This window comes from Zalophus californianus, chromosome 11 (assembly GCF_009762305.2).
Source record: "Zalophus californianus isolate mZalCal1 chromosome 11, mZalCal1.pri.v2, whole genome shotgun sequence".
NCBI classification, from domain to species: Eukaryota; Metazoa; Chordata; class Mammalia; order Carnivora; family Otariidae; genus Zalophus; species Zalophus californianus.
The window spans coordinates 46,234,617-46,261,398 of NC_045605.1; the positions used below are offsets into that span (position 1 = coordinate 46,234,617).

General features: G+C 34.3%; 1 protein-coding gene across 21 annotated transcripts in view; it reads left to right on the forward strand.

Moving 5' to 3' along the window:
* The window catches only part of PICALM (phosphatidylinositol binding clathrin assembly protein), a 102,787-nt gene that overhangs the window by 34,945 nt on the left and 41,060 nt on the right, over positions 1-26,782 (forward strand). For 20 of the 21 annotated variants that reach the window (XM_035722867.1, XM_027579383.2, XM_027579382.2 and 17 more), the window contains exons 2-9: positions 125-267; positions 4,335-4,410; positions 7,375-7,477; positions 15,244-15,337; positions 18,089-18,200; positions 20,093-20,199; positions 22,856-22,897; positions 24,890-24,975. In XM_035722867.1, coding sequence (XP_035578760.1) covers positions 125-267; positions 4,335-4,410; positions 7,375-7,477; positions 15,244-15,337; positions 18,089-18,200; positions 20,093-20,199; positions 22,856-22,897; positions 24,890-24,975 — 763 coding nt within the window. The remainder of the gene's footprint in view (positions 1-124; positions 268-4,334; positions 4,411-7,374; positions 7,478-15,243; positions 15,338-18,088; positions 18,201-20,092; positions 20,200-22,855; positions 22,898-24,889; positions 24,976-26,782) is intronic. The other variant, XM_027579401.1, reaches the window with a different exon arrangement.

Genomic DNA, 26,782 nt, shown 5'->3' on the forward strand with positions numbered 1-26,782 from the left:
TTAATAACTTCTCCAAATTATCTATTGTTGCTCCACTGTTAGATTTTTCACTTGTCAGTGTGCACATCTGAAATTAATAATAAATTAAAGCCAGAGAGTAAATCTGTTCTTTTTTTAATTGCAGACTTAATTCAGTGCACAAATGAAATGAATGTGAACATCCCACAGTTGGCAGACAGTTTATTTGAAAGAACTACTAACAGTAGTTGGGTGGTGGTCTTCAAATCTCTCATTACAACTCATCATTTGATGGTGTATGGAAATGAGGTAAGCCAAATTTTTAATTAACAAGGATATTGCTGTGATGACTGATGATTCAGCTTGATTCTCCTACTGAAATTTCAGGAATGGCTTCAACAACCAAATAATATAGGTTAAAAGGGCAAAGTGACTAGGTAGAAATAAAATTGTAGATTCTACAGTTTGAGGAGATGGTCTGTAAGTTGGGAAGCAGAAAGTGGGTCAAAGCACAGAGGACTTAATAATAATGGGATCAAGAAGCAGAGATTAATGCCTAGAGGTAGGTTCTGTAAGCAACACTGGTCTTTGTAGACTTTGTGTATAGACCATATGTTTGTCTTTTGCTTTATTATGGCTCAGATTTCTATCTTGATTTCATATAGTTGTCTCTGGAACCACTTTGCTTAGTTGAAAGCTGTTATATTGAGGACTAAGATGGCATTTGCTGAGAGGGACTGATTTAAAGAGTGCCTTCTTAAGCAGAGGTGTGTCTATAAAGTCTTCTTTGAAGTCTTCATTGCACAGAAGGTTAACAAAAAGAAGCTTTTGCATTTTAATGTTTGGAGAGAATCTTCTTGTTTTCCATGATAACCTAGCTAGCTGAATTTTAGTTCTTACCTTAAATGATTTTCTCAGCCCAGTATACTTACTTGCAAAGTTGAGTTAGAAGGAACATTTAAAATTGTGTTAAAAGAATATTTGAATGCAACTAGATAAATCTATGTTTAGTATGCACCTTAGAAAAATGCAGCCCACTGGTTGCTGAGAGATGGCTTCTGGAGAAATGGAAAGGGACTTTAGTTAATGGTATTAGACTTCTGAGCCTAATGACTTTCTGACATCCATCACTTTACTCATTTTGGGCTTCTCTGTGATAAAACTGCTATACCAGTAGAGCATCATTGAAATTCAGAATTAAAGCAAGAATTTACCTATAATCCTTTCATTGCAGCGGATCTTACTGTATGTACATTTTGGTGTTCCCTTCTGGTCCTTGTCTAGGAGTGATTTTTTTATAGCTATAGTCATAATTTAGATAAAATATTATATTTAGCTTTTTTATATACCATCACAGCATAAGCTTTTCCATATTCTATATTTTTTATATTTATCATTTTTAATGACAACCTAATGGGTTATATAATCCATAATTTTCTTAACTTTCCCTTTCCTGGGGCACCTGGGTAGCTCAGTTGGTTAAGCAACTGCCTTTGGCTCAGGTCATGATCCTGGAGTCCTGGGATCAAGTCCCGCATCGGGCTCCCTGCTCAGTGGGGAGTCTGCTTCTCTCTCTGACCTTCCCCCATCTTGTGCTCTCTCTCACTCTCTTTCAAATAAATAAATAAAATAGTAAAAAAATATTTTTAACTTTCCCTTTCCTAGAAATTTAGCTTTCTGATTATTTATTGATAGAGCAGCACCACATTGGATGATTTTATTGGTAGTATTTACGTTTTTTTTTTTTTTAAGATTTGTATTTATTTATTTGAGAGAGACACAGCGAGAGAGGGGAACATACATAAGCAGAGGGAGTGGGAGAGGGAGAAGCAGGCTTCCTGCCAAGCAGGGAGCCCGATGCAGGGCTTGATTCCAGGACCCTGGGATCATGACCTGAGCCGAAGGCAGACACTTAATGACTGAGCCACCCAGGCGCCCCAGTGGTATTTAAGTTTTAAAAGTTATGTCCAGAAGTGTTACCTGAAATATGATTGCTTAGTTAACAGACTTGATCATTTTTAGGACATAGATTATTCAGTTGCTTTCTAATTTATTGTAACCAGTGTACAGAGTTAATAGAAATATTTAGATATTAGCTGTACTATAACTTGAAGCATTTTGATCTTAACTAGGGTAATAATTTATGCTTTTATTGGGACTATGTTTACTTAAGATCATGATCATTCTGAAAAATTTCAGGTTTATGGTATTTTTCACCTTTTTAAAAGATACATAGATAGTTTTTTTTTTTTAAGATTTTTATTTGAGAGAGAGACTGAGAGAGAGAGCATGGCGGGGTGGTCAGAGGAAGAAGCAGACTCCCTGCTGAGCAGGGAGCCTGATGTGGGGACTCGATCCTGGGACTCCAGGATCATGACCTGAGCTGAAGGCAGTCACTTAACCAACTGAGCCACCCAGGCTCCCCTAGTTTATTCTTTAAAAAGAAAAAAACACAAATATAACCAATTAGAATGCCAGATAAAGAGGAAAACTATTAGTGGTCGCTTTTAGAGACTGTAAATAAGGTGATAATACTAGAAGCAAAACTTTGACAAAGGCAGAGAAACAAAGTTGACTGTCATTCCTTACTGACAGGAGGAGAAAGATGATAGCATTTCTGTGTGGTTTTTAGATAAACCCATGTTCATTTCCCTTAAGCTAAGACAAATGTGATGTTCTTCTCATTGGCAGGTTTATTAGTCTGTAAGAAAGTATGCATATGATCTTACTATGCTGTGGTGATGAGAATACCATAGGGCAGAGAGGAAAGTGGATCCCCTGTCCTGCCCCTGCCAGCAGACATTTGTCAAAAATGATTGGGATGCTCTTGGCACCCCTAGGTAGAGGCCAGGGATGCTTCTAAACATATAATAATGCACAGGACAGGCTTCCCACAGTAAAGAATTACAACAGCTTATGAAAATCATGGAGTCTAATATTGTCTTAGGATTTTTTTTAAAGATTTTATTTATTTACTTGAGGGGGGAGGGGCAGAGGGAGAAGCTGACTCCCGGCTGAGCAGGGAGCCCTATTTGGGGCTTGATCCCCAGGTCCCTGGGATCATGACCTGAGTCGAAGGCAGACACTTTAACTAACTGGCCACCCAGGCATCTCTTGTCTTAGGATATTTTAACACCTTTTTGAAACCAGTCATTTTAGGATAAGTGATGAAATGTGAGTCTTCAATTTACAAATTGTTTTTCAAAATCCTGGCTTGTTAGTTTGGGGTGAATGCAGATGAACAAGATTGAGTTAAGGGAGTGATGGTGTCCACCCTAATTGATAGTAACCCTCTGCACACGGTAAAAAAAAAAAAAAAAAAAATCCTAAGGAGACGTGAAATTGAAAGGAATTAGCTCTCTATTTTAGAGGGTGTATATAAAGGGAAATGAAAGTAGTGTTCTATGGTAAGCACTTTGGAGAGAATTTTGACGGTATTTTGAGATGACCTTTACATACATGCTGATCCAACAATTCTACCCTGTTGATATGATAAACTCCTGTATGTTTGCGCAGGGATACCGAGTACAAAGATGCCTATGAAACATTGTTAATGATAGTGAAATTGGAAAGAACTTAAACATCCATGAAGAAATGGATACATAATGATATAGTGGATCATTGAAATATTAGAACATAATTTTAAATGAATGAGCTAGATTTACATAGATTAAAGGGATAATTCTTGGGGAAAAGTTGTTAAAAAGCATATTGGAAAAGAAGTACAGTATGATTTTTTTGTAAATTTAAAATAGAAAACAATTTGTACAGTTTATAGGTTAAATATATAGAAAAATTGTAAAAATATGTGTGGGAATGATAGCTACTTCAGAAAAGTGATTGACTTTGAAGAGGGAAGGAAATGAGATGGAAGGTGTGTTTCAATAGACTCTTTAATGTTTTGTTTCTGTAAGAAGATTAAAGTAAATATGGCAGTGTGTTTAATCTGGATGGGGGTAAGGGGATATCTATATTATTCTCTTGTATGATTACAAGTATTTCATTTTTAAAAATGTCATAAAAATTTGGGTCACCAGGTAGCTGTTTAAAGATGCCACTTTAGTGTGATTAACTATAGCCATAATATGCTGTAGTAAAGCCAAAATTGCTGGTTCCAGGGTAAAAGTGCCTGTTTCCTTTTATTTTGATGCTTATACCAAAGCCATGGGCATTAGGCTTTAATAAATTCCTTTGTGCTAGTGAAATATATGGATTATGTTTTTAGGTTTGGTAACTAATTAGTAGGACTGAGGATGAGAAGTTTAAGCTAGATAAGCTTAACGGAATGTGTTAAACACACCCCCTCCCCATTTTCAAATTAGAGTTTGTTAGATGGCATTACCTTAATTTGACATAATTATTTGTTTGTTTTCCAGCGTTTTATTCAGTATTTGGCTTCAAGAAACACGTTGTTTAACTTAAGCAATTTTTTGGATAAAAGTGGATTGCAAGGTAAAGACAACTTACTCATTATAGAAAATCAACCTTGTATGATAATTACTGCAGAGTTGAACTCTGTCTTTTAGCTGTGGAGGAACCACATATTTAGTAAAAGGTGTGGGGAAGAAAAAACTGTCTTTTAATGTGAAGATTATAATTGACTTTAGTACTTGACACTTAGAACTCTAAGAAATAGATTAAGATAGTGGTTTCAGAGCATGGATTCTGGAATTGAATTGCCTGGGTTTCAGTCCCATCTCTACCACTTACCATGAGTCCCATCTCTATCACTTACCAGCTGCATGAACTTGAGCAAGTTACTTCACCTCTCTGCATCTATAAAGTCAGGAGTAACGATAGCACCTACCCTATAGGGTTGTTATGAGGCTTAACCTAATTGATAAATGTAAAGTGCTTACAACAATGCCTGGCACACAGGAGACACCGTGTAAGTATGAGCTTTCATTGTTATTATTATTATTTTATGCTTTATTCTGAGAAATGTAGCTGGAAATATTATATATTTTAGTAGCAAAGGTAAGTATGGTGTGTTATTCAGATGAATTGCTCACTGATGCTCACACCTGTTACTTCATTTATTTTACTTCTAATTCCATAACTTGAGATTGCTATACTCTGTTGTAGTGCTCCATGCACATTCTGTCTTCCTGGGATCTGTTGTACTTAGGTCCAGAACTAGGCTGTTAATATTATACAGGGCCAGCTGTAGGAATAAAGGACATACCAAATGACTTGGGAATATTCAACAGTAGGGCTCAATCTGGGAAATGTCTTTGGAGAAGGGGAGATTTTGTGCTGGGCTTTGAAAGATGGATGAGGACATAGGTTAACCTAAGCAAAGGCATCACAAAGATGTGAAAGAGTATGGAATATTTAAGATTTAGAGAGCAAATGAATATGACTAGAATTTACGGGTGACGTATTGCCTAGCATGTAGTGGCAAATAACCTTCAAGAAGCTGTTTGGGGCCAAAATCAGACATGGAAGATTTTTATAGTGTTGGGATTTTATAATGCAGTGAGAAACCATCAGAGTTTTTTGATTTGAGGAAGAAGGGGAGAGGGGAGTGTGTCTTATAAAGAAAGTGCCGTAGCTCAGTAAAGGTTGGGTTAGAGTGATAAAGTCTTAAAGACATTAAGACTGTTTTGGTCAAAAAAAAAAAAGAAGACTGTTTTGGTCATTGTTCTGGTCATCTAGTAGAAAGGTAACGAGGACCTGAATTATATCTCTTGTGGAGGTAACATCAGTGGAATTTAGTGACTAGCAGTGTTTGGGTCAGGGACTGCCCAGTTCAATACTTGTTCACTTTTGGCAGATGGAAGTATTAACTAGAATGAATCAAATACCCTATCTTCCAGAGATTTTGGAAGGCTGGTAATCTATATATAGGGCTAAGTGTTACAAGATTGATTTTAATAAGAGGAGCAGTGCTCTGAGTAGTTAAAAATAAATTAAGCAGTGGAATACCTTTTTTAAATAAAACCTTAAATAGAAACCAGAAATATGTAACAGATAAAATTGGAGTTAGTCTTTCTTTGGAGATGTGGAAGAAACTCTGCTTGCTTGTATTTTTATTTCTGCTTCCCCTCATTCACTTGATTTGAAGTTAAGAGGCTGTGGAAAACAATTTGCAAACCACTACTCAAAAGCAGAGTATAATGCATTTGTCCAAATGGGGTTTTTTTGGTGTCTTATTAGCTACTGATTTTCTCCTTTCTTAAGATGGAAATTAAGCCCTTCTAGTAATAAGGTTTTAGAACTGTTATTCCTTTTATTTAGAGAACATTTTTTAGGCCTTTTATTTGAAGCTCCTATTCTGTAGAGAAAACTCAGAAAATAATTAAAAACAATGTAATTCAATGGTTTTGACAAGTAATTTTGATTGCACGTGTATTTTGTTGGGCGGAATCTGGTATATATACACACTGGATGCTATACTGGGTGTATATACATATAAATAAGCCTCTAGTCTAGTGAGTTAGACACTGTGTACATCAAATAGCTAGGAACTGAACGTGGAATAATGTGGGAACACACAGAGTTCAGAGAAAGTGTCAGAGATTGAAGGATGGTAGTTATTTCTCCCAGCAGGAGGATGGAGTAGAGTTGATTAGAGGGAACAATATAAACTAAAAGAGCTAGGAAATGTGAGTATGTAATACCTTAAAAAATACAGTAGAAGTTATGAGAATACATGAGGGCAGTCATTTTTTTTTCTATTTTGTTCATTGTTTTTTCTCCAGCAGCACTTAGTAAGCACTCAGGAAATACTTGCTGAATAAATGAATTGGTAATGATGTTAAATCCAGTCACTTAACATTTTTGTTATTGTTTTGGTATTGTCTTTTTAAAGTTGTAGAGATCATCAGAAAAGTGAGATTTGTTAGATGAAGATGAGCTAAAATAAGATGGACCTGCTTATTAATGAGTAGCAAAAATTTATAGACTTTTTGAGCAAGGCAATAATTAAAATATAAGTTGCTTTTTAAAAAACATTGATTAGATCTTATGTTGCTGAAGTTTTCAAATCTCATGAATATGATGAAAGAATATCTTAAAGTTTTAAGTATGAAAATTATAAAATTGCTTAATGATTTGAGGAGAGGGGCTTATGGTTCCATAGGATGTTAAATTTGAGTTATGAGGTTATCAAATAGTGTTTAAGAGAACATGGTTTTCCACTTGTAGGAATGTTGATCAGAAGTAAAATGGAAATACTATTTTAGTGAAAGTCTAAGGGGGGGAGGTTTTTCAAAGCCACATATGACATACCTGACTTAAAACATGTGAGGTCTTAGAGATTTTAATGTGATACTATTCATTATTAGTCACTTAATATTCATCGTTAGATTGAGTTGGGATATCAAGATATTATGGTCATTGGATGAAATGAGTTGGTTTTCTAAGCAAATTGGGATTTTAATAATTTGTGAAAACATTTTCTGTTTCTTACAGGATATGACATGTCTACATTTATTAGGCGGTATAGTAGATATCTTAATGAAAAAGCAGTTTCATACAGACAAGTTGCATTTGATTTCACAAAAGTGAAAAGAGGGTGAGTTAAGCTTTCCTTTTTTTTTTTGATATCTGATGTATTTGACTGTTTAAAATGTAAACCATAGAAATTATTAGATTATGAATTGTGAAATGTTAGGCCAGTTTTAAAAGATGAGTTTTATTTTTCTTTGAAGTACATCATACGCTTTTTGTGCTAGGATTTTTTAAAGTTCTTTTTAATTTTATAACAGCTTTATTGAGATACAATTCACACAACCTAAAATTCACTCTTTTAAAGTATATAATTAAGTGGGTTTAAGTATATTTACAAAGTTGTGCCACATCACTGTCTAATCACAGAATATTTCGTCATTCCTGTGAGAAACCTCATACCCATTAGCAGTCACTTCTCATTTCCTTCTTCCTCCAGACCGTGGCAGCTACAAATCTACTTTCTGTCTCTATGGATTTGCCTATTCTAGATATTTTATGTAAATGAAATCATCATTATATGGCCTTTTGAGTCTGGCTTTTCTCACCTAGCAAAATGTATTCAAGTTGTAGCATCCTTGTTGTAGTGTGGATTGCTACCTGATACAGCCTGGTATACAGATTTTTCTTAGGATATATGAGATCTCAGGAAAAAGCCACTAAAGACATTCTTAAGGGGCATTGGTGACCCTTGTAGCTCTAAAGGACTGCCCTGATGGGAATCTGGCTTCTGCAGAAATATTTTGGTGAATGCCTTTCTGAATTTCCTTGCTGCTCAAATACTGAAGCAATTAATGTTTTCTTTAAATTGTTCTCTTGAAATGTTAAATTACTAGACTGCAATGGAAAATTTAATACAAATGTAGAAATAACCCCTTAGTTATTTAAGCATTATTTTTTTAAGATTTTATTTATTTATTTGAGAGAGCCGAGTGAGTGTATGCTCAAACAGGGGGAGGAGCAGAGGGAGAGGGAGATAATCTCCAGTGCACTCTGCTGAATGCAGATCCTGAAGTGGGGCTCCATCCTGCAACTGTGAGACCATGACCTGAGCCCAAAGGAAGAGTTGGATGCCCAACCGACTGAGCCACCCAGGCACCTCAGCATTTTTATTTGTTAAATTTTTATTTTTTTTAAAGACTTTATGTATTTATTAGAGTGCCTGCATACACAGTGGGGTGGGGGGGAGCGGGCAGGGGTGGGGGAGAGGCAGAGGGAGAGATTACCAAGCAGAATCTGGGCTGAGCATGGAGCCTGACTCAGCTTGATCCCATGAGCCAGAGATCATGACCTGAGCTGAAACCAAGAGTCAGGCACTTAACCAACTGAGCCACCCAGGCACCTCTAAGCATTTTTAGAACAATCTAAATGTTCTTTGTCACTATTCAAAATTAATCAGGAGGTGATTAGTTTGGAATTTACCAAAACTTGATTCCACAGATTTTGTTTCCTGTATTTAAGTACTTTGTCATTTGTGAGATGATAGTAGAGGGGTTCATCTTACAAATCTGGTTCTTAATTCCAGTATTCTGTTCAGTGAACCATTTTCCATTTGGACTTACATTAATATTTCACTATAAAGTGTGTTCAGTAAAACTAATCTTCAAGATATTTGTAGATTTCAGATTAATAGATTTTTAAAATAGTAACTTTTTTTCTAATCTGAAGGGCTAGTTTTGAGATTGAGGAGAGTTGCTGCGCTCTGTGTTTAATAGAGCAGACTTTATTATTTGGCTGAGAACAGCCCTTGATTATGCACAATATATTTAGTATTGACTTAAAGGAAATTACTCTTAAAGGGAAAGGAAAGTAAATCAAGGAGCCATAATTGCGTGAACCAAGAAGCACAAAATTTGACAAGCGCACAGAATACATACACATAGTATATATGTATCAGATTATGTATATATATATATGTATATATGAAGGAAAAAGTATAGGACATTAGGGTGTGAGTTGAGAATGTGACAACACTTAAAATTTATTATATAATAAAAAAATTTATTATATCATGGCTAAACCTCAGTGAACTGTTTTAGTTTTGGAGAGGATTTGTGTGGTGAATAGTAAAGTTTTATTTACTAGGGTAATAATTTTGTATGTTTGGTATATGTAACCTATAAATAGAAATTAATATATGTATGAAGGCACAGAGAAAATCACGTAACAAATTGGATTATGTTATTTGAAGACTGCTTTCCTTCCCTGTTGTGTATTTTAAATATTTTCAGTCAGTACTTCTGGATCTATTTCATTCTTCTGAATGGCTATAGGATTATGTTCTAGATGTACATTTGATTTGCTATCATTTTTTTGTCTTATAAAAGCAGTGCATTGACCATCCTTTTACATGTTGTTATGTTCTTTTTTAATTATTAACATATAATTATTTGTTTCAGGGGTACAGGTCTGTGATTCATCATTCTTACACAATACACAGTGCTCACCACAACACATACTCTCCCCAGTGTCTATCACCCAGCCACCCCATCCCCCCAGATGTTGTTACATTCTTAAGTGAAGTTTCCTGTAGAATAAATTTTTAGAACTGATAAGTCAAAGGATATATGTATACATTTAACATTTTAATAGAAAACACCAAATTGCCCTTCATAAAATTGTACTGCATTATTGACTTAAATATAGTTATAGATACCTCTTTTACTATATTCTTCCACCCTCATCAAAAGGTATCTCATTAGGTGTTCATTTTACATTGAGCCATTGAAAATTCAATGAATGGTGATACTGAGCCTCTTTCTCTCTTAAAATGCCATTCGTGCTTTGTTCATTGCCTTTCAGTATCTTTTGCCCCTTTCCCTATTGGGTATTTTCTTTCCTATTATGTTTAATGTTAAGAACTCACAGGCTGTTTTTTTTTTAAGATTTTATTTATTCATTTGTCAGAGAGCACGTGTGCATAAGCAGGGGGAGTGTCACGGCGGAGGGAGAAGGAGGCTCCCCTGCTGAGCAAGGAGCCTGATGTGGGACTCAGTCCCCGGACTCTCATGACCCACACATAACCAACTGAGCCACTGAGGCGTCCCTTACAGGCTGTTTAGTCAGATTAATCTAGGTTTGAATTCTAGCTTCACTTCAGTTAGATGAGGAATTTTAATAACATATTTCAACCAGCTTGCTGACTTTTGAAAAATAACTTTATTTTGAAATAATTTCACTTCCAGAAATGCTGCAATAATATAGGTAACTCCTATACATTTTACTCAGATTCATCAGATTTTATTATTTTCTCACATTTACTTTATTATTCTCTGTGTGTGTATATACTTTTTTTCCTGAGCCATTTGAAAGTGGATTGCATACCTCATGCCTTTTATATCCCATAATACTTCACTGCTTCTAAGAACAAGGATCTTTTATTACATATCCATCAGCTTGCTAATTTTTTCTACATCGTGGCACATAAACTGATACCACTGGACAGTGGGTTAAATTAAGAATACTTCTTGAGGCTGAAGGGTTAAGGATTAATGTCTTGGTGCATATATAACCAATTTGTACTGTTTGTTCTGCGCAGTGGGAAGCCTTGATTTAAGTTCTGAATTATTTCATCTATAAAATGTAAAACAGTGATGTTATTAGCACTTGTCTGTTAGAATTATAGTGAGAATTAAATATTGTGTGTAATGCTTATTAGCACATGGCAAACACTCAAATAAGCTTTTTGTATATTAGGAAAATGTCATGAATTACAAATATTTTTCTCTCTTTTTAAATGTTATTAAAAGTTTTAAAATCTTACGTGATCAAAATTGTAGTCTTTATTTTTATGGCTTTTTTTCTTTTTAAGGACACTCAAAATGAGCTTTTCTACCCCCAAAATGATGAATTACCTATTCATGTTTTCATTGTATATATTTATGGATTCAGTATTTTATGTTTAAGTCTGATTCATTTGGAATATATCTTGGTATAAAAAAAGTGAGGTGGAGATCAACTATAATTTTTAATAGAAATACAGGGTGTTAAAGAATTAAGATTTATTGCCCGGTAATGGTTAAATGACTTTTTGCTTATAAGTACTACCTTCTTTTAAATAAAGCCTCTTTTTTGTTATTTTGGTAAATACTTAGTCATTCTTCAAGAATTCACTCAAACATTTCTTTGAGGAAATCTTATTTCTATTAGATTTTATGTAATATGTCACCTACATGAGGGCAATATAACCTTAGTCATATCTTCAGGACTTACCACGGTGTCTAAACATAGTAGGTGTTTAGCAGTTTTTGAAAAGGACTAGATCAGTTTGTAAACAGTGTATTAAATGGTTCTTTGGAAAATGAATCCAATAAATTGCCTGTAGATTTATCTTTTCAGTTGGTTATTAAACATCACTCCCTATGTTTTCTTTTTGTTTAACATTCTACTTTTTGATTGTATTAACTTAATACTGAATTATCTTGAATTCTAAATTGGTTTGATTCAAAGTATCAAGATACTATTACATAATAAGCAAAAGATAGAATAATCCAGGTATTTTCTGTAAATAAGGACATGGATGACCAGCCTTTAATCTATTGCTTTTTTATTTGAGAAACAAGTATCTGAATTTAATTATAATGTATTTAAGAAGTCGTAAAACTTGGTGTTCTGCATGGAGTATGAATTGTCATGTATGTGGTCTGAATCATATTTAAGCACTTGGGTTAGTGCATTGTTTGAGTCTTTTAAAATCTAAATATAAGCATTTGGTAGCTGTTAAGATTTTTCTTAATTGAGAAATTTGAAGTTCTTTGGAAAGAAATGATGTGGGGGCTAGTGTGGGGGGGGAATCAAAATTGTCCCCAGACTTTCTGGTGTAAGTCCCTGGGGAGATGGGCACCTTTTACTGGGAAGATTTGTAGTGGAGTAGGGTTAGGCAGAGTGGTACAAAATTAAGGATTTAGTTTTGGAAATACTAGTTTTGACATGCCTGTGATTTGTATAAGGTGGGATATCAAGTAGACAATTGGACATACTAACTTGGAACTTGAGAGTTCTGATCTAGGAGTATAAGTCCGTCATTGGCATCTTGGTGATTTCTGTCTTGGGAATGACAGATCACCTGGGGGTTTAAGTACAGAATGAGAGGATAGGGCCCAGGAACACCTTAAGATACAAAAAATGTAATTTAGAGGATGTGTAGAGGATGAGGAGCCAACAAGAGACTGAAAAAGTGATACTGCAGAAAACACTGTGAAAAGTCTAGTCAGATAATGTTAGACAAGTACCCATTGGAGAAGCAACATGGAATTTCTACTATATGACCTAAACTGGAACAATTTAACTGGAGTTGATAGGAGAGGGGACTATATTGGAATGAATTGAATAATGAATGAAAAGTGAGTGTAGAGCTCTAGCTGAATGGGAATATGATTTAGTGGAGTGTGTGTGTTTAAAGAATGGTGATCGTAGAGACTTTGCCAGCATGTTCATGGGAATGGTGTAGTATAAAAGAAATTAATGAGCTGCACTGTCCAATATTGTAGCTATTTGCCACATGCGGCTAGTGAAATTTAAATGAGTTAAAGTGAAATAAAATACAAAATACATTTCTTCAGTTGCATCAGCCATATTTTGGGTACTCAATAGCCCCATGTGGCTAGTGGCGACCATATTGAATGGTACAGATTCTGAACATTTCCACCATTGCAGATAGTTCTGTTAGTTCTATATTAGAGGAAAAAAAGGACAACCAAAGGATTGTGAGAAAGTGGGATCCAGAGGACCTGTGTGAATGGATATTTGTGTTTCATAGAAAGAGAGATTCCTCCACTGAATAGGACCAGACCAGATACATGTAGTTTTGTTAGCGAGATGACTAGACAACCTCTTTTTGTCGTTTTCTATTTCTGAATGAAATATTCAGGAGTTATGAGCTGAGAGTTTGTGTGTTCGGCGTAGGGAGGCAGGGAAGGACGGGTGAGAGAATCAGGTTTGAAAGTACTTAGAGGAATTCACTGGAGAAGGCTAAGAAGATTGCTGACAATGACGAGTCCCCATTTGGGGTTGATAATGAAATTTAAAGTTTTACTAGTTTGCTCTGTTAAGTGGTTTTCTTTACCAGCACTCAGCTGCTTAGCTAGAATTTGCCAAGTTACTGCAAGGGAGTTGAGAGTATTTGCAAGGTAGTGATTACAGTAATGATCTGTGGAATTCTAAGCTAGATAAAGGAAGTTAAAAATGAGAAGGGTAGTGGTGGGAGTTGATACATTGAAGTTTATGATGAAGTCAAATAGTTTTTGCCATGGAGGTACTTGGCCAAAGCAGCTGGGAGGTTGAAGGGTTATTGCCATAGGATAAGGTATCTAAATTTTATCTACTTTTTCATACTGGTGGTCGGGGTGGAGGGTAGGAATAATATGGTTTCTGTGGGCAGTAAGGTCATGATCTTAACTATAGGAATAGGAACTCTGATCAAGGGACTTTGAGATCAAGATGTTGGATTGGTTGTCCATGTAGATGTTGAAATTAACCAAGAAGCCAGGATTCAGGTCTTCTGTGATAAAGAGGAAATAAGCAGCAGGTCAGAAATGACTTCAGCAAGGAGAGGAGGGAGAACTAAAAGGAGACTAATGATGACTGATAAAATGAGAGTGAGGTGTATGAGAATAAAAAAATGGTTGTAGAGAGGAAGTGGTGTCCTCATGCCAAACTGCAGCAGCTAGTAGCAACCAGTGGACTGTAGTACTTGAGGGGAAACGGGCATCCATGGGTTAATAGTTCTTACTGGAAAGAGTTGTTACTAAGGCTGGTAATAGTTGCCTACCTAAGGCAGTCCAGTGTGTGTTCTTTAAACTCATTTTTGTCTTGCAAAGCACTATTGTTGATTTTCAGAGCTTAATTGTTTTTCTGGCACCTGGAGTTGTGATTGAAGGAGTAGCCCAGGGTAGAGTGGCTATTTATAAGTACGTGTAGGTCATTTGTAAATTAGAGAAAGTCTACACACTTTCTGAAAGTGGTTGTTTTTTTCTGACAAAAGGTTATGAACAGCACTGTTTTCGAGTCTGATACACCTGGGTTTACATAATGACCCTACCACCTATTAGTTCTCTGACCTTAGACAGAGTCATATAATCTCAGTGAACCTAGAACTTCATCATCAACAGAATGGGAAAAATCTATAGAGGATTTGAAAAACATACACCAAACCCTTAAAATGGAGCCTGATGTTCATTGTGTACCTTAGCCCCAGGTACCTCTTATCTAGTGTTTTTGGTACCACTTCTGTAAAATTCTAGTTTTTTCTGATACTGCTAATATTTCTTATATCTTTAGAAATATCTAAAGCAATATTTAAACCTTTTTGGAAATTTTAACAGAATATTGAAAAACAATTCCTCTTAAGTATCACATATTTTAATGGCTTACAAGTCATTGCTGTTTGAGTCATAAATAAAATACCTTAAATAAAGCAGTTGCTTACTATTACTTGAGTTCAACTGCTGGCTCCATCATGTCCTAACTGTTGAGTGATTTGAGGCCAATGATTTTTTCTTATTTAAAAAAAAAAATCTGTAGAACTGCCCTTTACACATATGAATGGTGTGAGGATCAGATGATTTCCTCATGTGAAGAATACGCTTTAATATAAACTTCTATTTTTATGTCTCATGTTTTTACACCTTTTTTTTTTTTAGCTCTTTGATGTTGGACATACAGCATTTCTTGTTTTTGTTTTTTTCTGTATAACTTTTGCTTGAAGTGTCAGGTTCAATAATGATTTAAAAATATGTGATGTTTCATAGCAGCTTGTTCTCTTTAAGTAGAGAACCAGATGAGAGCTTAAAATGTAGATTTAACAACAATTATTTCTTTTTTTTATAAAAACAGGGCTGATGGTGTTATGAGAACAATGAACACAGAAAAACTCCTAAAAACTGTACCAATTATTCAAAATCAAATGGATGCCCTTCTTGATTTTAATGTAAGTTGATTGCACAAATGCTTTTATAAAAATTTAAGATTTAAGAAATATATTATTGGTCAGAGTCTTTATTCTTAAGTTTTCATAAACTAATTTTTTCACTTTAATATCCTATTTGGCTAAATATTTTCTATAAATGTGGTCCCAAATCAGATTACTTTTTATTTTTATGATTTTTTTAGATTTGCTCTGATTTCTTTGGTGGTGTTTCTCTAGCTCTAGAATTACAGGGTATACTAGCTAAAGAAAGTGATGGAGAGGTGAAGAGTTTGATCTGAAAATCTGCTTTCTTTTGATAATGGTTTTTAGATTTTAAAAATATATAAAGATTTTCTTTATGAATAGTCTATTTAATATTTCACTTTTGTCTGCATTATAGAACTGAATGCATGTCAGTTATTAACAAATACAGGGAAGTTCAAGTATACTTGTAACAGCTTGTTATATAAATAACTGTTGCTGAAGAGCATTATGTTCCCTGAAAGTTTTGTTTCAGTGACCGTTATTTAAACCAAGTTGCCAGCTTTGTCATTTGTTTATAATATGTTAGGTGTCAACATTTTCAAGTCTGTTCTTTTCGGGGGCATCTATCTTTAGACATTTTATGTTAAGGCTTATAAGTGCAAGTTAGTGAGTGAAACTGTGACAGTTTCATACTCAAATAGATTTTTCCTTTAACTTGTGCTATTAATTGGTAGTCTTTAAGTTTCTTGAGGGCAGGGACCAGGTCTGCTTTTTCTCTGCTGTGTCTCCATTGTCAGGAGTGTATGGCATATAGAGTGTGTGTTCAGTAAACATTTGGTAAATGAGTTCTATAGATGCTTCATAGACTAGAACAGGTTATTAAACTATGGCTTACTGCCTGTTTTTATGTGGCTTGTGAGCTAAGAATGATTTTTAATTTTTATTTATTTTTTTTAAAGATTTTTTTTTAAGATTTTATTTATTTGAGAGAGAGAAAGAGAGAGAGCACATGAGAGGGGGGAGGGGCAGAGGGAGAAGCAGACTCCCTGCTGAGCAGGGAGCCTGATGCGGGACTTGATCCTGGGACTTGATCCTGGCACTCCAGGATCATGACCTGAGCCGAAGGCAGTCGCTTAACCAACTGAGCCACCCAGGTGTCCCGATTTTTATATTTTTAAATGGTTGAAAATAATTTAAAAAAAAGGAATATTTTTGACAGGTGAAAATTATATGAAATTTCAATTCAGTTTCTGTAATAGTATTTTTACAATACAACCAGGCTTACTGGTTTACATATTGTCTGTGGATGCATTTTGATGTAATAACAGAGTTGAGTAGTTCTGACAGATAACCATATGATTCGCAGAAACTAAAATACTCACATTTAGATCTTTTGCAAAAGACGGTTGCTGATCTCTAGTGTGGAAGACAGGGGATTGGTGTAACTATGGAGCTTTATTTTGGTTTTTATTAGAGGGTCCAACCATGAAACTTTTTTCATCTGATATATTATGAATATTTTTATAAACTGTTCTTTTCAGTGTCTGTATTGTCCTTCATTGCATGTAACAAATTACCTGATCCTATTGGCAGAGATTTAGAGTTTTTCTGATTTTTTTTTTTTTAAATTCAGAAAATGAATGGGAAAAAACCAGAGGAGGGGACATACTAAATACTAATTGTGTGTTAGTGTGTGTCACCTGCACATTTATAAGTTTTATAGGGTTAATGCCTAGAAAAAGAATTTGGTAGAGCAAAGGACATAAACATTTAAATTTTTAATGAATATTGACAATTTACATTACAAAAGGATTAAGCCCAGTCACTTGTCAACAGGTGCCTGTTTTTCTTTATCCTTGTTGGCACTGAGTAATTTAGCTTGGTTTTGATCATTTTGGTACCTCCTAGTCTGGTGCTGGAGAAAGGATAGTTCTAGTCTAATTCGATTATTATATTTTAATTTACCTGATAAGGGAAGTCTTTTCAACATGTTATGTGAATTGTCTGTCATTTGCTTTATTATTAGGATTCTCTACAATGGAAATCAACCTTGTTAGAGATTTTACAAGTATTTACCAGTTTGTTGTTTACTGTTCAACTTTGTGCTTATGTTTTTATATGCCTAAAAAACAAGTTAATTGGTTCATTCTTTTGATTCATTTCTTGAGATAAAACTAAAGGTATTTCTAGTATTCTTTTTTTAAATAATTTTTTATTGTTATGTTAATCACCATACATTACATCATTAGTTTTTGATGTGGTATTTCTAGTATTCTTGATAGACAAATAGGTGCTATTTTTTTTGTTACGTCATAATTCAGTAATAGTAATATTCTTTATGTGTGAGGGACTGTGCTATTTACAATCAGTATATTAATTCTCCCAGTAATCATATGAAATAGAAATAGTCTCATAGCCATTTTGAAGGTATTTGTTTATAATATTGGAAAAAGGTGTATTTAAAAAAAAAACGTTTCTTCTACCTAGCTTAGCTTTGTATCTTGGTGATTGCCTAGGAATTTCAGAAGTTAAAGGATATTTTTGTTCTTTGTGACTTATTTCTGAATTAAATTGAATGTTATATAGAATTTTTGTTTGCTTGTGCCTTTTACATTAATCTGAACTCTTTGACAGATTTTTGTACTATTTGGATGTAACTCTGCAAGAAATAAATGTCTTTTTCTCTAATACACTTAAATATTTGAATTTACAGTATTTTAATTTGAAGGAGGTTTTTGTCATTTAATACATAAGATTAGCTCATCTTTTTTTCTAATTTTTCCCCAGGTTAATAGTAATGAACTAACAAATGGGGTAATAAATGCTGCCTTCATGCTCCTGTTCAAAGACGCCATTAGGCTGTTTGCAGCATACAACGAAGGAATTATTAACCTGTTGGGTAAATATTGCTGTGGTTTGTCAGTTGTTGTTGCTGTTTTTTAAGATTTTATTTATTTATTTGAGAGAGAGAGATTGAGAAAGCACAGCCAGGAGTAGGAACAGAGGGAGAGGGAGAAGCAGACTCCCCACTGAGCAGGGAGCCCAATGCAGGGCTCGATCCCAGGACCCCAGGATTATGACCTGAGCTGAAGGCAGACGCTTAACGACTGAGCCACCCACGCCCCCCAATATTGCCGTAGTTTAATAACATTTTATTTTTTTATCTTGTGTTCTGTTGATAAATAATATTGTCTGAGTTGTTACTTAGGGCTGCCTAACCACTCATTGGGATATTCATTGATTATAACAATTTATTTGGAGAAAAGATTTTGATACCTGATTATGTTAAGTAATTAAATACTTATTTTTACAACTAGAATGTTCAGCTGGATGAACTTTGTTTTATTTATTTATTTTTAAGATTTACTTATTTATTTTAGAGAGAGAGATTCATGCAAGCGGTGGGGAGGGGAAGAGGGAGAGAGACAAAGAATCCCCAAGCAGATTTCCCACTGAGTAGGGAGCCCTATGCTGGACTTGATCCCAAGACCCTGTGATCATGACCTGGACCCAAAACCAAGAGCCAGCTGCTCAACCAACTCAGCCACCTAGGTACCCTTAGATGAACTTTGATTTTTAGATATATCTGTGATTTTTCTTCCTATCAGTTTTATTATTTTTAGGAATATAAAAATCCCCTTAAAATTAAGTTGGAGTTTTTTTCTCTGCCAGAAGAATCTTACTTCCTCAAAATTTACTCAATAAAGAATTTTAATTATAAAATAGTTAATTGTTCTAAGCCTAATTTTAAAATTGATAATTATTTTAAATGTATTAAACATTTATTTTTTAGGATGCCTTTTACTTTTGACACATTTTAAGAATGTGTATATTCAGTATATATAGAATGCAGTTAATTTTGTCTAGAAATGATTATTTTTTTCCATGGGACTTGGATGGAGTAGATGTTAACAGTCTAAAGAGTACTTAAGTATCAAGTGTCAGATACCAAATGTGTTCACTCCATTGTGCTTGTTCTCCCTTCCCTCCCCATTTAAAAAATTTATTTAAACTTGCTTTCTATAGGCTTATTCACAAACTTATTTAGGAATGCCTTAATTTATGAAGATAGGGAAATTGGGCCTATTTTTTCACAAGTAAAAGGATAGAAGGTTTTTTCTATATAGTTTTGGAAGTCAGTCTTTTTTTTTTTTTTTTAAGATTTTATTTATTTGACAGAGAGACAGCGAGAGAGGGAACACAAGCAGGGGGAGTGGAAGAGGGAGATGCAGGCTTCCTGCGGAGCAGGGAGCCCAGTGTGGGGCTCCATCCCAGGACCCTGAGATCATGACCTGAGCCGAAGGCAGACGCTTAATGACTGAGCCACCCAGGCGCCCCTGGAAGTCAGTCTTAACACCGTTGGTATAAATGAAGCTCTTTATTTATTTAACAAGTTTAAATGAGCTTTCCAAGTGACATTTGGACATGGTAAAGTTGCCATCTTTGTTAATATGTTATTAGTAAGTTGATGCTGTTTTAAATGGAGAAAAGTATAACATATGTTAACAAAAAACGCAAATTATATTTAGGGAATTCTGAGGGAAGAAATATTATAGAACAAACTAGGAATATGGGGGAAGTCAAATGATTTTTCTCTTTTAATATAATAGCATCTCTGTTTTAATTTGCTTTAAATGTCTAAACTAATTTAACACGGGTATTTTTCCTGTAGGGTGAATGTGTTCTCTGAGACACCTGTATGACCTCTTTGGAGCTATTACTTAATCCTTTTCCTTTTTGAGTGTTCTGTTTTGATGTGAATAAACGCATTTTTACATTTACTTTTGGCAGAAAAATATTTTGATATGAAAAAGAACCAGTGCAAAGAAGGTCTAGACATCTATAAGAAGTTCCTGACTAGGATGACAAGAATCTCAGAGTTTCTCAAAGTTGCAGAGGTAAACTGTCTTTAAGTTGACTGTCTCTTAACTTGCTTTTTTTGTCATTAAGTGTAGATTTTAAAGAAATAAGGCATTATCCAAATGAAAGAAACATCTTAAATATAATGAAGTATACATTCAGTCATATCCATATGCTGTATTGAATTCTTTGTTATGGTATGAATATGATGTGGTATTGAATAAGCTATATACCGTATATTTAATTCAATATTGAATATTGAAAGGTAATCTATTTTTAAATTGTTTATTTCTCGGGGAACCTGGGTGGCTCAGTCGTTAAGCGTCTGCCTTCGGCCCGGGTCATGATCCCAGGACCCAGAGAGCCCCACATCGGGCTCTCTGCTCAGCAGGGAGTCTGCTTCTCCCTCTCCCTCTGCCTGCCGCTCCCCCTGCTTGTGTTCTCTCTCTCTCTGTCAAAAATAAATAAAACTTAAAATAAATAAATAAATAAATAAATTGTTTATTTTTCTACAAAATCAGGTAGGTGGCACATAATGGTGGCAGAGATTTTTATATTTGGCATTAGCCATGTATTTTAGCATATTTATCCTGTTATGTGGTAGAGAACATTCAGTGTGAGTGCAAATCTTTTTCCTCCAGTGAGATTTGCAGCTAGAGTCACATGGTTCATAGTGTTTTGTTCCCCTACAGAAGTGAATTTAGTGTGTTTATTGTTTATCATTGATCCTGAAAACTATGAATGTAGGTTCTAGGATAATTTTATAGATGTTTAAAATATAATTTTCTAGATTTCTAGAATAGCATTATACTACTTTACTTAAATTGTTCTTCTTTTTTTCATTATTCAGTCTAATGTAATAATGGTGAATATAATTTAAATTAGAAAATTTTCCTCAAAAGATTTTTTTTTCCTATAAGAAAGCATGGAATATTTTAAAACATGAGCCAACATTTTAATTTTTTAGTGAGCTCATTAGAATGATAAACTTTAAGATGATTTATAATAACATTTCTATATCAATCTATAGAAATTGTTCTTAGCCATCCACTGATAACCTCTCCTCATTTTCTCCCCATGACACCCAGAAAACGTGTGTTCTCTAGTGTGATTTTGATTCTGCAGTGGGGTGTTAGAAACTTGGGTGCTTATGTCCTGAGTTTGAACCCTGATTTCAGCTATAACAGCTTGGTACAGGTCCTTAATCTTGGCATCCCATGGTTTCCTCCTCTGTAAAAGTACTTGCAATAGTACTTACCTCACTGGGTTGTTGTAAAATTGTTTAGAACAGTACCTGACTTCTAGTTTGTGTCCTGAAGACATTTGCTATTATTTTTATTCTCCCCCACCTTGAGAAAGCACATACTGGAATGCAAATGAATGTCAGTCTTGGTCTTTTAAGGATAATTATTATACATTTATATTTTCTAATGAAAAGAAAGTAATCTATAACCTTCAATTCAGAATCCAGCAGATGTCCTATTTTGAGAACTGTTCCTCTAAGTGATTTTCTTTTCTGTTTTGATGTGTGCAAAGGATTTTAACAGGTAGCTAAATGATGTTTGAAAAGCATAGTTCATTCATTCTGGCAAATAAAATAATTGAAGGATTTAATTAGTTGAGACAAAAATATTTTACTTTTAAGATGTTCAAACTGTTCGAAACATCTTATTGAAGAATTTATCTTTTGCCAGAAACCATAATACAAATAATAAAAAGCTAATAAAACCCTGCTTTAAAAAAAATAATTTTCTGTCATTGTCACAGAAGGCATTTATGTTGTGGTAATGCTTGCAGGCATTATCTTGCTTGCCCAGAGGCAGCTCTCAAAGAGTTTTTGTTTTCACTTTCTCTGCCCTCTGCCCATCACCAGTAGAGATGTCTTGCTAGGATAATTTTGGAAGATGACTAGGCTATAATTGATGAGTTATATCAAAGTAGTTAATCTGGAACTAGCAAGTTGGTGATTCTAGCTCTGTTACCATAGTGGTATTTCAGTCTATAGTAGATGGAGTAGGATAGAATAGGACGATGAGACCTTTGAAGAAAATAACTTTACATTAGCTATTTTATGAAGTCTACTGAAGATTATATTGGATTTAAAGTATCTCTCAAGGAGAAATCAATTTTTTTTCCATTTCTTTTGGGTCAGTCATACATTAAAACAAGAAGAAGGTAGTGTTTATACTGTTTCCAGTAAATTCTTTAAGTGTTTTAATTTGTTGACTTTTTCCTTTAGCCTCTTACGTTCTTTGCATTTGATAGTTGTAGTTATTGACTTAAATTTTAAGCCTTTATTTACCTCCAGTTCTTTTGGTCTGAGATGAAATACATGGCTAATGCCATATGATGTGAGAAATAAAATATTCTTTCATGAGACTGTCTTTGGGCTTGCAGATTGTGACAGCTTAGCTTACCTAGGTGCTCAGAAGATGTGGAGCTGGTAACTTAATAGTCTTATTGAATTTACCACCTCTAGTTCTCCTTTTATAACTTTCAGAGCTGTTAAAGAACATCTAAGCCCTTAGGAATATTGAGTGATACCTCTGGAGATTAAATATTCTTCTGATTTTAAAGATTTCTATCCAGAATATTGTTCACAATACTTGCCGTAAATTTCATTTTCTAAATTTTATTTTATTACTTCTTTATTATAATTTTGTTCATTAAATACAATGCTTCTGCTTCTTACAGCAAGTTGGAATTGACAGAGGTGATATACCAGACCTTTCACAGGTAAGTATATTGCATAATATCAATTCACTGTCTGCCTGTATTGCTAGGTGTGAATGGTACAAAGATGAATAATATGCAGCTCCTACTGTCAAGGAGATCAGTGTAATTTTTCTTGACAGATTTTAACATGATACATTGCTGACTGTTGTTCTAGCATTATGATCTCTTCATCTCTTATGTTGGTGGAGCTAGCCACTACTATACTATTCCTTTAGTTTATTTCCTTTAATCTCTCCAGTGCAAAGCCCAGTTTTAATGTAGGATTCTGTTGCATAGTAGTTTATCTAAACTTTCAGCTTAGATATACCTTAGACTCTGTGTTGGCTCCTGCTCTATATCAGATATGTGATCTTAGGCAAGATATTTACATTTCACTGTCTCAGGTTGTTCATTTGTAAAATGGATATAATACTAGTACCTTCCTCATAGACTCAGTAATTACATACAAGGTAGCTAGCATGTTGCCTGTTGTGCTGTAATAGCTTTTTAAATGTTAATCACTGTCAACAACATTCTCATCATCATCTCTGACAAGAGTTCTTGGAGTCTTAGACATTTTGTTGAGGTTAGGGAGTGGTGCACATGTATTCTCAGTTCAACATAGACGTTAATGTTATAATCTAATATTTTTGGCTTTAATTTGTTTTCTAGTGTATCTTTCTTGTACTAAGGTAAGGTCTTGTATATAGAGAAAATGCAGAATGAAGGAAATTGTTCAAGTCATTGGTAGATTTAGATACCTGTAATCCAGTAACTCTTTATCTCAAATCCTAAAGAATATTTGGGGCAAGTAAATGCCACTGATGGATTTGCTTCACTGAAAGATAGTGAACAATTCCTTGTCAGCTCACTTTGTTTCCTTTTGAAAGTAATTAGCTCTTCATATTAAGATTTGATACATAGCCTTTAAAGGCCAGTCTTTGTTTTTTAAAACAAAATTGAGCTAAATATCTATTTCAGTCAAATTTGATTAACTGTAGACATTTGTGTAATCAGCACACCATTCAATATATAGATCGGTTCCATCACCCCAGTTCTCAGATCCTCTTCTGGCCACTCCCTAGTCCTCTCCATAAATCAGTTTTGACTTCTAATAGCATAATTTTATTAGATCTTAAATGTAATATAAATGGAATCATCCAAGTGGTTTTCTTGTATCTGACTTCTTTTGCTCATCATAGTGTTTTGAGCTCTATGTATTGAGTGTACCATTAATTCATTCCTCTTTATTGCTGAATAGTATTTCATTGTGTGACTTCACAGTTTTGTTTATCCATTTTCCAAATGATGGACTTTGGGATTATTTGTAGTTTTTTACTGTTGTAAATAAAGCTACTAAAAACATTCTTGAACAAGTCTTTTCTTGTGGAGATAGGTTTTTATGTCTTTTGGGTAGATAATTAGGAATGGAATTGGGTAGTTAAGCTAGGTGTATATTTAATTTCATAAAAAAAAATTCAGATCCTTTTTCAAGGCGGATGAATTTCGACCGACATTGTATAAGAGTTCCATTTGTTCCATATCTTCACCAGTGTTCGATGTTGCTAGTCGTGTATTTAACTTTAGCCATTCTAGTGGGTAAAAGATTGTATCACATTGATAATGTTTGTGCACTTGCAGTTACTCAGCAAGTATTTATCAATTACAGGGAACATTGCCCAACAATATGTCAAGCTTTTAGGAGTATGTTTTTATTAAAAATTCAAATAAGTTAAATATTAAAAAAATTAATTACTTGCAGGAACCTCTTAATGTTTTCATGTTTCCATAGTCTCAGTTTTTATATTTTTGGTTATGTTTATTAATACCCCTTACTAGGTCATGCTTATGTAATAAAAATAATAATGTTATTCTTTGGTAGCTAAAACTCCACTGCTAATTAGTTCATGAGGAATATTCCTATTTTTGTTACTCTCATATGTTAGATGATACTTAATTTTTTTGACCAATGGCCTAATTATCATGAAAATTTTAATATTTGTACAATTTTAGGCTCCAAGCAGTCTTCTTGATGCCTTGGAACAACATTTAGCTTCCTTGGAAGGAAAGAAAATTAAAGATTCTACGGCTGCAAGCAGGTACATTATTCTTTGTAGGGCAAAGAGCAGGAGTGATGTTTCTGAGAGAGTTGATGAATCTAGCTTAAGTTCCAAGTTATTTGACTCCCCCTTATCTTGATTAATCATTTGTAATTAATAGCATCTACCTCATAGAGTTGCTGCCAAGGACTAAATGGGTTAATACATATAAATTGTTGGAATAGTTCCTGATCTTCAATAGATGTCAGCATCTCTTAAGATGATAACACTGACTACATGGTTTGTAATTATATTCATAATGTCAGTATTTCTCTCAAAGGTGATAGTGCGTTGGGGCACCTGGCTGGCTCAGTCAGAAGAGCATGCGACTCTTGATCTTGGGGTTGTGAGTTTGAGCCCCACATGGGGTGTAGAGATTACTGAAAATAAATAAAACTTAAGAAAAATGATAAATTTTAAAAATAAACTTTTTTAAAAAAGGTGATAATGCATTGGTTCATATGGTGTCTTATAATTATAAGATGCCCTTTTACAAATTTGATTAACCCCCACTATAGGCCAGTGAAATGTATGCAGTAGTAATTCTGGGACTCAAACCTATGATGTCTGACATAAAATTTCATCATCTTTCTCTAATGCCAATTCATGTGGTTGATTATTGACATACTTAAATCAATCTATTGGGCTTTGAGCTGATTTCCAAGACTAAAACCAGTTAACCTACCAAATTGAACATAGCACAGATCATCTCATATTGACTGTGTAACATGAGTTTTGTGTTGGGTAGTGACTTGAGTAATTCTCATGTTTTTTTACGACAATTTTCTCTTAATAGTATGAAAAAAATTTTGTGTAAAACATTTATAACGAGAACCTTCCTTCTCTGTAGACTTTTTGATTGTTTCAAAACTTTTTTTTGTGGCAATAAAATTTAAATAATTTTTAAAGGAAAGTGTTATTACTGGATTTTAGTACTTTTTAATTCAAATTTGTTCGTTGAATTTTCTAGTAGGTTTTTAGAAGCATAAGCCAAATTATACGGCTCACTTACCTGAGAAAGTAATGAAAAATAAAGTCAAATAGTTCAGGTATATTGACTTAACCTCATACTTTATCATAAAATTTGCTGAGTTTCTTGCATTTCTATCACAACTATATTACTCTTCCCTTGTCTTCTGAGTTGTGTCTTTATAAAATTGATTTTACATAAAATTTGAATAGATTTGCCACTTGTATGCTTAGAGTAGAAACTAATGATGTTTGGTGTGTGATAAAAGGAAAATGAGTAAAGGTCACTGAGGAGTAGTTCTTCAGGTTAGAATTCTTTACTACATGTGTTTATGTTGCTTAGAATTAACATTTGGGAATTTAATGTTGTTGGGGTTTATGGTATGGATAAAATTTTGATATAAGGGAAAGGAGGTGACTTGCTGTGTATCTGCCAGAGAGAGATGATGCATTGTGCACGTGTGACATGTTTGAAAAGGAAATTCTAGCTTGGCAAAAGACTAGCAGATACAAAGGAGGTGCCAGGTGGACTAATGACTGAAATAAAATTGATTTTCCTTTGAAGGAACCTGTGGTCCTCTGGGAGCGCGACATTTTTGGGTGTTATTATAAGGGAAACATCTAGACACACATTACTTATTACTAGTACTCATATTTTAGTGTTCCTGTATTAGTACTGCCAAAACCTAGGCTGTAAATTAACAGAGTAATTTCCTGTGAGAAACTCCATACATTTTACCCATCAAGCTTTTCCTGGGAGCACATGAGCTCTTTCCTAATTCCTTCCCTTGGGACTTGGAAGAAGCAGTGTCCCTCAAAGTTATTGTGAACCCTTTCC